Source organism: Leptopilina heterotoma, unplaced genomic scaffold (genome assembly GCF_015476425.1).
Source record: "Leptopilina heterotoma isolate Lh14 unplaced genomic scaffold, ASM1547642v1 Lhet_158, whole genome shotgun sequence".
In the NCBI taxonomy this organism is placed as follows: Eukaryota; Metazoa; Arthropoda; class Insecta; order Hymenoptera; family Figitidae; genus Leptopilina; species Leptopilina heterotoma.
Window position 1 is genome coordinate 94,166 of NW_025110872.1, and position 12,163 is coordinate 106,328.

General features: G+C 26.5%; 2 protein-coding genes across 2 annotated transcripts in view; both read right to left on the bottom strand.

The window, feature by feature from the left end:
* LOC122498749 (protein retinal degeneration B) overlaps nt 1–12,163 on the bottom strand; it is a 35,620-nt gene that overhangs the window by 20,679 nt on the left and 2,778 nt on the right. The window lies entirely within an intron of this gene.
* On the bottom strand, nt 103–8,270 carry LOC122498720. Its single transcript, XM_043606595.1, has 5 exons — nt 7,934–8,270; nt 5,732–5,904; nt 5,139–5,644; nt 4,418–4,615; nt 103–515 (listed from the first exon to the last, which is right to left on the bottom strand). Exons 1-3 carry the CDS (start codon nt 8,268–8,270, stop codon nt 5,339–5,341), a joined length of 816 nt encoding a protein of 271 aa, XP_043462530.1. The 3' UTR covers nt 103–515; nt 4,418–4,615; nt 5,139–5,338.

Below are 12,163 nucleotides of genomic sequence, written 5' to 3' on the forward strand. Positions count from 1 at the left end.
TTTCTTCTTTTTATATTATTTTCTTGATTTTATTCAATAATAACTGAACAGACAAATTATTTTTTCTTCTCGTTTATTATTAGATTTTTCTTTCTTCGAGTATTTATTAATTCCCTTTTCTCTTTTTCTTCTTATTAAAAATTTCTTCTCTCGTTTTTTTCTAATATTATTTACTACTTTACTCTGTATTAAAAGAAATTAAAAATTGTTTTTCTTCTCTAAATTTTTCAAAATTGACACTCGTGCGTTAAATTTGGAAATCCGCTAAAAGAATTTTCTTCTTCTTCTTCTTCTTTAAAAGTCTCGAAGGATTTTCGAATTAAGTTGATTATTCTCATTGTTGTAATTTTTCCTTTTGTTTTCAATTTTGAGAGTAATATTCAATTTGATGTTTTCTTTTCCTTTTTTTCGTTTTCATTCCAAGCAATATTTTTTTCTTTTTTCAAGATTTTCGGTGAAGGAAATTTCCGGAACTCCTGATTTTCCCCTGGTGTTTTTCTCCTTTTGAAATTTCTCTGAAACAAGAAAAATTTCATTAATTACGCGAATTTTGGTCCTTGAATAAAAGTTTTTAAAATTAAGAATTCCAGTAAATCCAGTTTCAATGAGAATTTTGAGTTTAAAATGAAAGTTTTGAATTGGCTATCAAATAAATAAGTGAATTTTCGTTTTAAATTTAACTTTATCATATTTCTTCTTTTAATTTTCAATGTAATTTTTGTCTTTATTTTTTCAATTTAAATTAAATTTTCCATTTTCTGGATTTAAATTTAAAATTCAATTCCACCTATGAAAAGAACGACTTGGGAAGAATTTTTGATTTAAAAATGAATTAAAAATTCCCTACTTTCAATAAGAGGAGGACAAAGTTTAGTTTCCTATTTTTTCAATTAAATAATTCAATTAAATTTCCATTTATGGGAGAAATTGTTGTGAAAGTTCTATTTTGTTTGTATTTTTTGTTTTTTATCTCGAAAATTGGGTAAATTTTGTTCGTGTGCTTTGTTTTTTTATTTTTAAAAAATGCCTGGGGCACCAGGTCTCAATGAGACCAGTACGACCCCGACCACTTCTTCCTATTGATCGTAAACCCAGCGATGAAACGCGAGACCAGATGCGCCATGAAGCCTGGATAAGGCAAAGAGAGCGCGCACAGTTAAGTGAGAATTCTGACCAGCAGCTTTCGCGCCTGATAACCTTATGATTGCTTTTTTCCAGGTACTTGCCACTTTTGTAGGCGACAGAATAGTTCTCTCTCTCTCTCTCTCTCTCTCTCTCTCTCTCTCTCACAACCAAACAATTCTCAAATTCATTCGGGAACAATTCACAACACTTATTTACCTACGCAGAAGAAAAAGGAAAAAATTAATCAAAAGAATATTACACCGACAATAATTAATAAATAAATAATATTTATAATTTACTTGAATTTTGAAAAAAAAATTATTTTATTATTATTTAGGTATAATTCATATTTTTTGTAATAATCAAAATAATTATTTATCAGGTCATTAAAGACCAACAAGAACTAACAATTGTAAATACAAATGAAATAAAATTTTTGTTTACAAGTATATTTTCTTCCCCAGATAAAAAATGCAAACAAAAAGAAATAAAATTATTTTTTTTTGTAGGGATTTAATGGCTTTAATGGTAAATAATTATTTTCATTATACATATTATAATAAAATATTAATATTGAAAGTAAATTATAAATATGGTCATAATTTTATTAAATTTCTTCATCAAAAAATAAAATAGAAAATTAAAAAACTAAAATTAAATGAAAATAATAAACAACGGTTATAAAATCGTTATTCGAAGAACAAACTTCATGTTCTAGATTTATTCACATGTTATATATATACGCATAAGTGAAAACGCTATTTTAATTGTCGACATATCACAGATTTTGCTGCTCATGACGTTCGCAAGTAAATATTTATTCAAGCTTCAGATTTAACGATTGAATTTTCAATAATTTTCCTATTTTTTTTTTTTTTTTCTTTCTTTCTCATCATTTTCATTTTCTATGTTCATATAGACAAACGCTAAGTATCATAATGACTATAATATGTATCCCTGCGACCTAATTTGTGCTATATGTAGGTATAATAAAAATACAATTTTTTCCGTTTTTCCCTTTTTACTGATTTTATCATTTTATCGTTATTTTTTTTTATTGTTCTTCATGTATACCCTATTTGGGTTTTTACATATACGACAACCCCTAAATATTCTCCAATTTTCCCCAGATTCCCAATACCCCCTATTTGCGGTCCGTAGCCGGCTTTTATTAGAAGTACTCGTATTCACATGGCCATAGTCAAGGGAAACTACGGAAAACCTTAACTGAGTACAGCCGATTTATCGACGCCGAGTCTTGGATGTATAAATTCAAAGTCTCGAATATTACAACACAACCAAGTCCTCGACGTTCAAATCTCCCGCTCAGATTATCTCACGTGCCGGAAAAATCCCAGGCTAATGGGCGCGAACCAAGTACCCTTGGTCCTAAGCGTCCGCCGAGCGAGGCATTTATCCGACTGAGCTAATCTGTCGGTTTTTTTTATCGTTATTTATTAAAATCATTATTATTATTTGTAATTTTAAAAACAATTTTTTGTATTTATATTTATTTATTAGGTATTTAAATACAAATTTACTATAAACTTTCTGTTTTTAATATTTTCTTTTTATTTTTAAAATTTTTACTTGAAATTAAAAGCAAAAATTAGCACTGAATATTATTATTATTATTAATAATAATTTTTTTGGTAATAAAGGACAGTTTTTATTCATTCGATTCGAAAGAAAAGAAAAAGAAGAAACAAAAACGTGACATAATTTTAAATGACACAAACTCTGAGTAAATGAATTACATATAAAATCTTTGTTACAGTTTCTACTGCTTTATTGTATATTATGCAAATAAGCTCCACTCGGAAACATTTCTAAGAATGTGCTTCTAATTTTATCACTTTTTAATTAAACTTCAAACAGAATTTAGTGAAGAAAAACAATTTTTTCTATTTTATTCTTTATACCTACTCTCTATATAAAAAAATAACAGAGACTTCTTCCTGATTTTCAGACAAAATTTTGACTTTTTTCCTGAATATAAAAAATATTTTTAACGGAAATTCTTCTTTAAATCAATAATTATTTTTTAATATAATTTTTGACAAAGTTGTTTGAGAATTTTCTGATCCATTTGTTTACAATTTAATTTTTTCCACGTTTCAGAACCTTTTCAAAATTCAATTATATTTTTAGAGTTTTTAACTAGAATTTTTCTCTAAATCAATTATTTTTAATAAATAATCAAATATATATTAGAAAATTCGACTAACTTCAAAAGAATTTGAATTAAAATATTTCAAAAAAGTGAGTTTAAAAAAATTTCTATTTAAATTCATTAAAAATTCAAATTTTCGAAAAGTTTAAATTAAAAACCTTTTGAAATTTTCAAGTAAAATTATTCATTAAAGAATTTACACCTATAAATAATAATTCAACTATTTTTTCTGGAAACAAAATATGTAGGTAACTATTTTCTTTCTGTTCTTTCACATCTTGTATTACTATGGTTATTCTTTTGAGGACACATTATTATTAATTGTAAAAACAAAGTTGGTGGATGAATATAGTTGTTATAAAAAGATATCATTCTTTGGAAAGAATGCTTTTTTAGTTTTGAAGATTCGACCTCGTACCAGATATTATATTATATTGAAGCAAAAGGAGTCCTAGAAATTTGAATTCTCTAGAAGAAAAGAAAAGCTTTTATTCTCCTCTCGATTATAAGACTTTTCTCAACACTCGAAAGTGTTTCTAATCGATCATAATCGATCAAAGGATTTATTAAAAAAATTATTTCGTGAATGAGTGTATGACATGACATTGTACTTATATGGCGCTTTAATTATTTTTACAAGAAACTCTGAATTTCCAAATCAACTCAGAAGAAACGATTCAATTTCCAAAAAAATATATTTCTTTCCAAATCGAATTTTTCTTATTGGATTAGAAAAAAGAAAGATGGAGAATTTTACTGCTTGAAGAAAGTTGTAAGGACGAGGTTGCTTATATGTAAAAGTGGATCAGATAATAATCGATTGTGAAGGGGTAGTTGACTAAAAAACCCTTTCCTTTCAATACGTGACTTGTTGCATTTGGAGAGAGAGAGAGAGGGCGAGAGAGAGCGAGAGAGAAAGGAGAGTAAATGTGTGGGGCACACGACAGGCGAGAATGTATTATGGCAGTAAATTTAATTCAAGCCCATCAATTTTGCGCAAGGTGATCCCAGTGTATTTTCATCAAAGGGAATATAAAAGAGTGGGTGGAAAATCGCCTAGATTCCATTCGATAAGTGAAATAAGTGAGTACGTAAGGGCATCTTATTATTTCATTCGACCTTGTCAGCGTCTCTCAAGAAGTTGCATCCATTTCGCCATCATTATCATACACTCTCTCTGGACCAATCCACCTTCTCTCAACAATACAGTATTATAATTTTTCCCCTCAGTATCACTCAAGAATTTTTATTCTCATCAGCTCGATGAAAATTGGATTACAATTTTATTTACTTATTTCCGTCTCTTTTTAATTTTTCCTGTAACAAAAAAAAATAAAATGTCTGGAATTTCACATATTTTTCACGTTTTTCACATATTTTTTTTAAGGAAATTGGTAACACGCCATTTTACATTTAAATGAATCACTTTGTAAAATTTATTACTCTTCTTGATTCAAGTCAATTTTTTTCTCGTATTTCTTTTTTCAATCAAAAATTACTGTAAATAAAATTTAGAAGATTTAAACTTTTTATTCTCTTGTACGGAAAATATTAAAAGAGACCCATACGATTATTATTCAAAGTAAAAAGAAAAATGTCTTTAAAAAAGAATTATCGATCAAAAACAATAATAATAATAATAATAATAATAAAGATTGTATTATTCTCTTAATCGTGAAATTCATTAACTAAATTGGAAAATAGTTGAAAAAAGTCATAATATCCAAGACCTGCAAGGTTATAATTCTATTTAAAAATGAAATAAAAATTAATATTCGGAATGCAATTTAAAATCGCATCGATTTTTTATCATCTGTTTTAATTAAAAATTTCGGCTCACCAGAACAATATCGAATCGAATGTAATATAGAAACTCCCAAGAAAATGCCAAGACGTTGTATGCCATAAATAATTGATATTGGCAATTTGATTTTACAATCATTGCCACCTGTTTGATTGTATAGGTATAGTCAGTCGTCGGTATAGAATTGTTTCATATAAAAAAATTCTTTCTCATGAACAGCTTATTAGAATTTAATTTCAATTTTTCCTCTTTATATTGCTATTGTTTCTGCCAATTCTACTGCCACTCTCGTAAGGATATCCATTTCTAAAATTAGTTTCTTGTCCATTTCTATTTCCAGTGTTGTTATAATTTCCATAGTCTTCATTCTCATTTTCATTCTCATTCTCATTCTCATTCTCATATTCAATTTCGTCTTTATTCGCACAACCTTCCTTATTTTGACTTTCTTTGTTGTTAATCGATTCATCAAATTCGGGTGGTACTTTATTTACTTTTGGATTAAAAAACAAACCATGTTGTCCATCTCCCCACCACCAAGGCTGTCGACAAAATAAAAATGGTTTTCAAAAATCAAACAAATGCAATTAGTAAATTGGAAAATAGATAAAGCAAAAACAATAACTAACTCTTTTAATCCGATGCATGTACGGATAAGGAACAAACTCTGAATTTTTCATTTTCTCTTCTAATTCCTCCCGACTTTTTCGATGAGCCGGTAATATAAATGATAATGCCAATCCAATTATCGGAAATACAGCAAAACTTGCGAATTTCCACATTTTACGTCGAGCTCTAATTTCTGAAAATTATTTCCACAATTTCAAATTTTCTACTTATTCTCATTAATCTAAATTCAAAAGTAAACTTTTTCATCTTCTCCTCGTTAATTAACAGTTAATAATAATAAGCTAGATAAAAAAAAAAGAATTTAATTTCAAAACTTTTAAATCTCGTGTCACATTGCTAATTGGAGAGGAAAAAAATGACACGAATTTTTTTGCGGTCTATTTATTCCTTTATCTTTCTTTACTCTCGTCGTGCGAAAAGTTTCAAGTTCCAATATTCTATTTTCAAAGTTTTTGAAACGTAGGTATATCGATATAACTTACTCACTGCAATCAGCAACGAAATTCAATGATATTCCGCATCAACTGGAAAGAGGAGCTAATTAAAAAGTTCATTTTAATTTTTAAAAGACGCGCGGTTTAAAAAGAAATAACAAATTATTGCTTGGCGGCTCTGATTTTCTTGATTTCTTCAGAGCGCGTCATGTCACTTTTTCGAGCATCATTAAAAGGATTAGAAATAACTATCATTGAAAGTGAAAACGTGGTTGCCACAAAAATGTCATTTTGTTTATCCCTATAAATTTCCCTCAATTATTCCAGACAGAATTTTCACTTTTTCCTAAATTGACTAAGGAAAATAATATTCTGATTCACTCTAAAAATGATTATATATAGATATACATAACAATTGTTTTTAATATATTATTTGTAAATATATTTAATTGTAAAATTATTCGAAAAGATCAGTAACTTCTATATTTTTCAAATAAATATTTTATTATTATTATTCCATAGGAATTGAGATTTTCAAAAATTTCAAAAACAAATCTTTTGCGAAATTCAATAACGTAGGTATACATAATTATACATAATAATTAATTCAACTTTACGAAATTTTGATTATTCAGAAATTTTTTTAAATAATTGAATTCTTTTAGAAAATTTTATTACAATAAAAAATGAAAAATTTTTCAAAATAATTAAATTTTGACAAGAATTTTATTCAAATTTTCGAAAATAATTGAATTTCTGCATTCATTTGTAACTTATTCTCCAAAATTCAATTATTTTTAGTGTTTTTTACTAAAATTCTTCTATAAATCCATTATTTTTAATATGTAATTAGTTAAATCTATATTAAAAAATTAAATTAATACAAAAACATGTATTTCAAATATAATAATTTTATGATAGTTCTTCAGGAATGAAGTTATTTAAAAAGAAATTATTGTCAAAAATAGAAGAAATTGCGAAGGGTATGTATTCAGGGTGCTCACAAGTTTCAGTTTATCAATTTCCCTGACATTATGTTATATTATTTTCCCTGGCAAAATTATTTTTACAGGAAAATATGAATGTTTACGGAAAATGAGTAAAATTTATGAATTTTAATAATTTCTATAAAAATTACAATTTTAGAATTCTAATTCTGAATTTAATAATTATTTTCTACAATTTTCAACTAAACTTCATCTCTGAATCAATTAATTTAAATAATTTTCAGGTCAAAAGTTCTTCTAGAATTCAATTATTTAAATAAAAAAACTCAATTTTTTATAATAATTGTAAGTTTCCATAGTTTTTTCTCAAGTTATTTTTAAATAATTTTTGAAAGATATGTTGTATTAAGTATCAACGGCCTGTCTGTTTTCGTTTTCGAGCAAGGTGACCTAGTTGTTCGATCGAGTAGACACCACTCCCGAGCAGTGGACTCGATGGAGGTTTCAGTGTATGTATTAGTTTTTCAATTTTGAAAAATTTCCAAACAATTACCTAAAATTCGGTAAAATCATTTAAGAATAATTGAATTATTGAAAAATATAAATAAAAATGATGAAATTTTTGAAAAATTTTAATTATAAACAGGACTATGATTTCTCAAAAATTTTATCAAGTCCAATAAAAGTAAATTTTCATAAATTTTTATTATAGGTATACTTTTCCCTAACCTGTGGCAACCTGAGCGAAAGGAAAAGATAAAATTTTGGAAAATTGAAATTCACGATCTGGGCTTGCCATCATGAAATTTGGGCGAAATACCTTCAGTCGGGGGACATAATTCAATATCTTGATAACAGAAACAAGATTCCTTGGATTGCGGTTGTGGTGTTGGTGGTGGAGATGCTCTGCATTGTTTCCCAGCACAAGGATCGCTCAAATCAATTTCAGGTAAAGACGAATAAGTCTCACTCCTTTTTGTTGTTGTACAAAATTTTGTCTTCCAATTCTCCTCGTTTTTCTCCAAACATCCTGCGTTATTATTATCATCATCATCATCATTATCTTCAGAAGTCTCCTTCCTACAAAATTTCCTTTCGCATTCATTTTTCAAAATTTTCTCGCATTTATCCGATTTCTTATCCTTTCCACACGTCATAAATCTTACAAAATTGAACAACTGCCTCGGCTTTGAGTGAATCAACATTTTTTTGCCGTTTACTATAAATTTTCCATAAAAAAAAATGAAAAAATGTGTTTGTGCTTTTGAGGTTGGACGACATTGACGACATTGACATTTTTTGGACTGTCTTTTGTTTGATGTTCCTTTCGATAAATAATGGAAAAAGTCGATAATGGAAGACGACAGAATATTTTTGGTCCTCCCTCCCGTATATATATATGTTGTATGTTCTAGAGAGACGCAACATCCTGATCTTTGGCTTTTAGAAAATATAAAATGTTAAAGGTTGTTTATTTTAGAATCGCTCGCTATTTTGGCTTTCAAAGGACTCACACAGAAAACACGAACACGCGGGTCCATTGAACGAGAGTTGAACCAGATATTTGATCTTTTCATTTTTTGAGTAAAGTTTTCGTAATAGAGAAGGGGCGAGGCAAGAGGAGCAAGAGGAGCAAGAGGAGTTGCTGAATTTGAAATTGAGTGAGTGTGTATATGTGTTTCCAGACTCGGAGACTTCGACCCGTCCTCTTAAAATGTCAAAGGTTATAGCGCAAGGCAAAATCCCTCTCAAAAAAAGGGCAGCGGATGAGCAAATACTCTTCCGAAAATTGGGTTCATCTTGGCGAGTCAAAAACACATTTTTTTCTTCTTAATCTCTCCTAAACAATCTCAAAAGAATTCATTTTGTTTTGCAAAGAAACAAATTTCGATATCATACAAATTTAAAAATTTTATATTTGGCATTTTGAAATGGGTCAAAAGATTCGGATAAAATTGGTATATTATACAAATTCCATAATTTTATATAAATAGAGAGAGAGCGAGAGAGAGAGAGAGAGAGAGTTTTATGTATAATTAAATGTCTAATGAGAAGTGAATTTGATCGAGAGAGAATTTCAGTCTATAAAAGGTTCCTCCAGGTCACGAAGTTTATTAAATTCCCCCCCCCCTCTTTTTTTTTCTTTTACAAAAAGTTCATCTAATGTAAAAATAGATTTTCAACTAAAATTTATGAAATGGAGTTTTCAAAATTTTACAAAGTCGCCTGACATTTTGAAACTTTTAAATAAGTAGATAATTATTTTAATGTATATTAAAAAGTTACTGAAACATTTAAGCGATCGGATGCAATTTTAACTACTTTTGCGTAAATATAAAATTCGCTTTTCCTTCAAGTTAAATTTTAATATATTTTAAAAATTTTTCAAAATTTAATTCTTAACATAAATAAATAAACAAGTGACATATTTTTTTAATTCTAGTGTTATTTACTTATTTATTATTTGTATTTACTATTTATAACCGGGTAAAATGTTGCATTTAATAAAATAAAAATCGATAAAAATTTAATGAAATGGAAACTATTGGAGAAATAAATTCGATGTTTAATTAATATTATCGAATAAATTATATATATATATATATATATATATATATATATATATATTCATTAGATTGGAATTGAGATTATTTTATTTTTCGTTCTTAATTTAAATTTATAGGAATGACATTTTGCTCTTAACCCCGTAACCTACAGGAATTATTTGCCATGAGTATGCGAAGGTCAACTGTCACTAATTTAATGAGTCTAGAAAGCAATTGAAATGGAATGCTTGATGTGCATTATTAATATACTCGTATTTAATAAAATATAATAATAATTTTAACAGGAAATGAAAAATTAATTCCAAGTTATTACTAATTTAACATTTATTTGAAAAGTATATTTATTTTTAATTAAAATTCACTTTTAATTTCTGCAATTTTAATCAAAAAATAATAGAAAAATATTTTTTTAATTACTATTTTTTCTCTCTCTTTTCTTAGAAAAACAACAAGTATTATCATCGCGTTTCTCAAAAGCGTTAAACGATTTTTTTGTACAAATAAAGTAACTTTATTTAAATAGAAAACATGGAATAAAAATTGTTATTGCCTCAACATTTCCATAAGAATAAAATTCGGTTTATTTATTTTTCTCTCTTATTTCTACAAAAAGTCTAAAAAAATATATTTGATATATATGCAGATAGAGGAAATAATAATAATAATAATAATAATAATAATAATAAAATCGTAGGAAAAAAGAGATATTAGTTCAATTATACTATCTCTCTCACTCTCTTACTCCTTTCTGCGCGCTATTTTCTTATTTTTATATTATTTGAAGGGGTGAGAAATCAAGATTTATAATACATATTTCTTGGGAGATTTCAGGAAATAAACCATCTTCGAAAAAGGTAGAAAAACGGACGATACATAAGTGAGATCATAAATCTTTTGGGGATTTTTTTTCAAAACAATAAATATATATATATATATATATATATATATGTATTAAACGACCCAATTCTTTTATTATAAATTTAAAGAGAACAGAATTTAAAAACATATGTACGAAAAAAAGAAAAATGATAAAATAACAGCAAGACATTTTTTACCAAATTTTTTTCTCATTCATTCATTCTAAAATTACCTACATTTTATTATTTGCTATTCTATTGACTACCGACATTGTTTTTATTTTTCATATTTATTTTGGATTTTCAATTTATTACACGAATTTATCCTTTTTTCCTGATGCGTGGTTAATATTTCATATTTGCTCAAAAAGAAAAATTTTAATTATCAAAAATTAACAATATAAGAAATTAAATAATCACGCGGCGAAAGAAATTTTCGATAAAGAATTTTATAAAAAATTTTGAAAGTAATTGAATTTCGTCCAAGAATTTTATTATTTACAAAAGTAATTTAATTCTTGCGAAGAATTTGACTATTTATTAAAATAATGTAATTCTTCCGAAAAAATTGATTAAAATTTAGAAAATTATTGAATTTTCCAAAAAATTAAAAATAATAATTGGATCCTTAGGTGAAATTTTATTAAAATTAAATTGAATTTTACGAAGAATTTTATTAAAATTTAAAAAAATAATAAACTATAATAAATATAATTAAATAGTAAATTTTGGTTAATTTTGATTCTGAAATTATTCAAAAATTGAAGTTTATATTTGAAAATAAAAAATGTTGTAATTTGCATAATAATAAGAAATTTAATATCATGTCTCGCGAGCGTAACATTTGCTATAGTAATAATGATAAAAGTAGGACAATCGTCATTCGAAAATGAATGAGGTGAAAAGAAATACTTGGGATTTCGAAATGAAAAGAAATAGAAATAGTGATAGAAAGAAGAATGAAATCGGTAATTATTGGAATTCGAAACCTAAAATCTCAAGGGAGTCTGAGGAGTTTTATATAATTTTGTTTCACGAGTTTAAATATATCATCTGGAAATTCTAAAAGAGGCATCATCCAGTTCTCGAATTAGGACACGAAGGGTGCAGAGACATCGTTAGGAGTCGTTCATCTTTATTGGAAAGTTCAATATCGATCGACTTGAATGTTTTTGTTAACGTCATACCCATCTACGTCACAGAAATTGAAACGATGTGACGTCAATGGAATATGAAAATTCTCCCTGCGTCATTTAATATTATATACCTATGTGTTTTCTTTTTCTTTCTTTTTCTTTTTTTTCGAAAAAGAGTAGAGAAAAAAAATATTTTCAAATTATAGAATCGGAATTACAAGCGAAATTCTTATTAATTTATAATTAATTCTTTATATTTGAAAACAAATTGAATTTCCATTTTTACGTTTTCATTTCCCATTTTTCTTTGGTGAAATTTACCCGTATTTTTCAAATTTTTATTTTTATTTTCACAATACGTTTGCAATTTTATTTTTCTTATCAAATTTGATATCAATTTTTTTAAAACACGAAATGAAAAATATGATTTAAATTTAATTTAAACTGGAATAAATCTTTTATTCAATAAAAATTTCATTCATAAATATTT

Coding starts and splice junctions, on each gene's coding strand:
- LOC122498720 (XM_043606595.1), bottom strand. CDS start 8,270: ATGACGTGTGGAAAGGATAAGAAATCGGATAAATGCGAGAAAATTTTG. Junction 5,905..7,933: donor ATTATGTCCCCCGACTGAAG/GTATTTCGCCCA, acceptor AATAATTTTCAG/AAATTAGAGCTCGACGTAAA. Junction 5,645..5,731: donor ACATGCATCGGATTAAAAGA/GTTAGTTATTGT, acceptor TTTTGTCGACAG/CCTTGGTGGTGGGGAGATGG.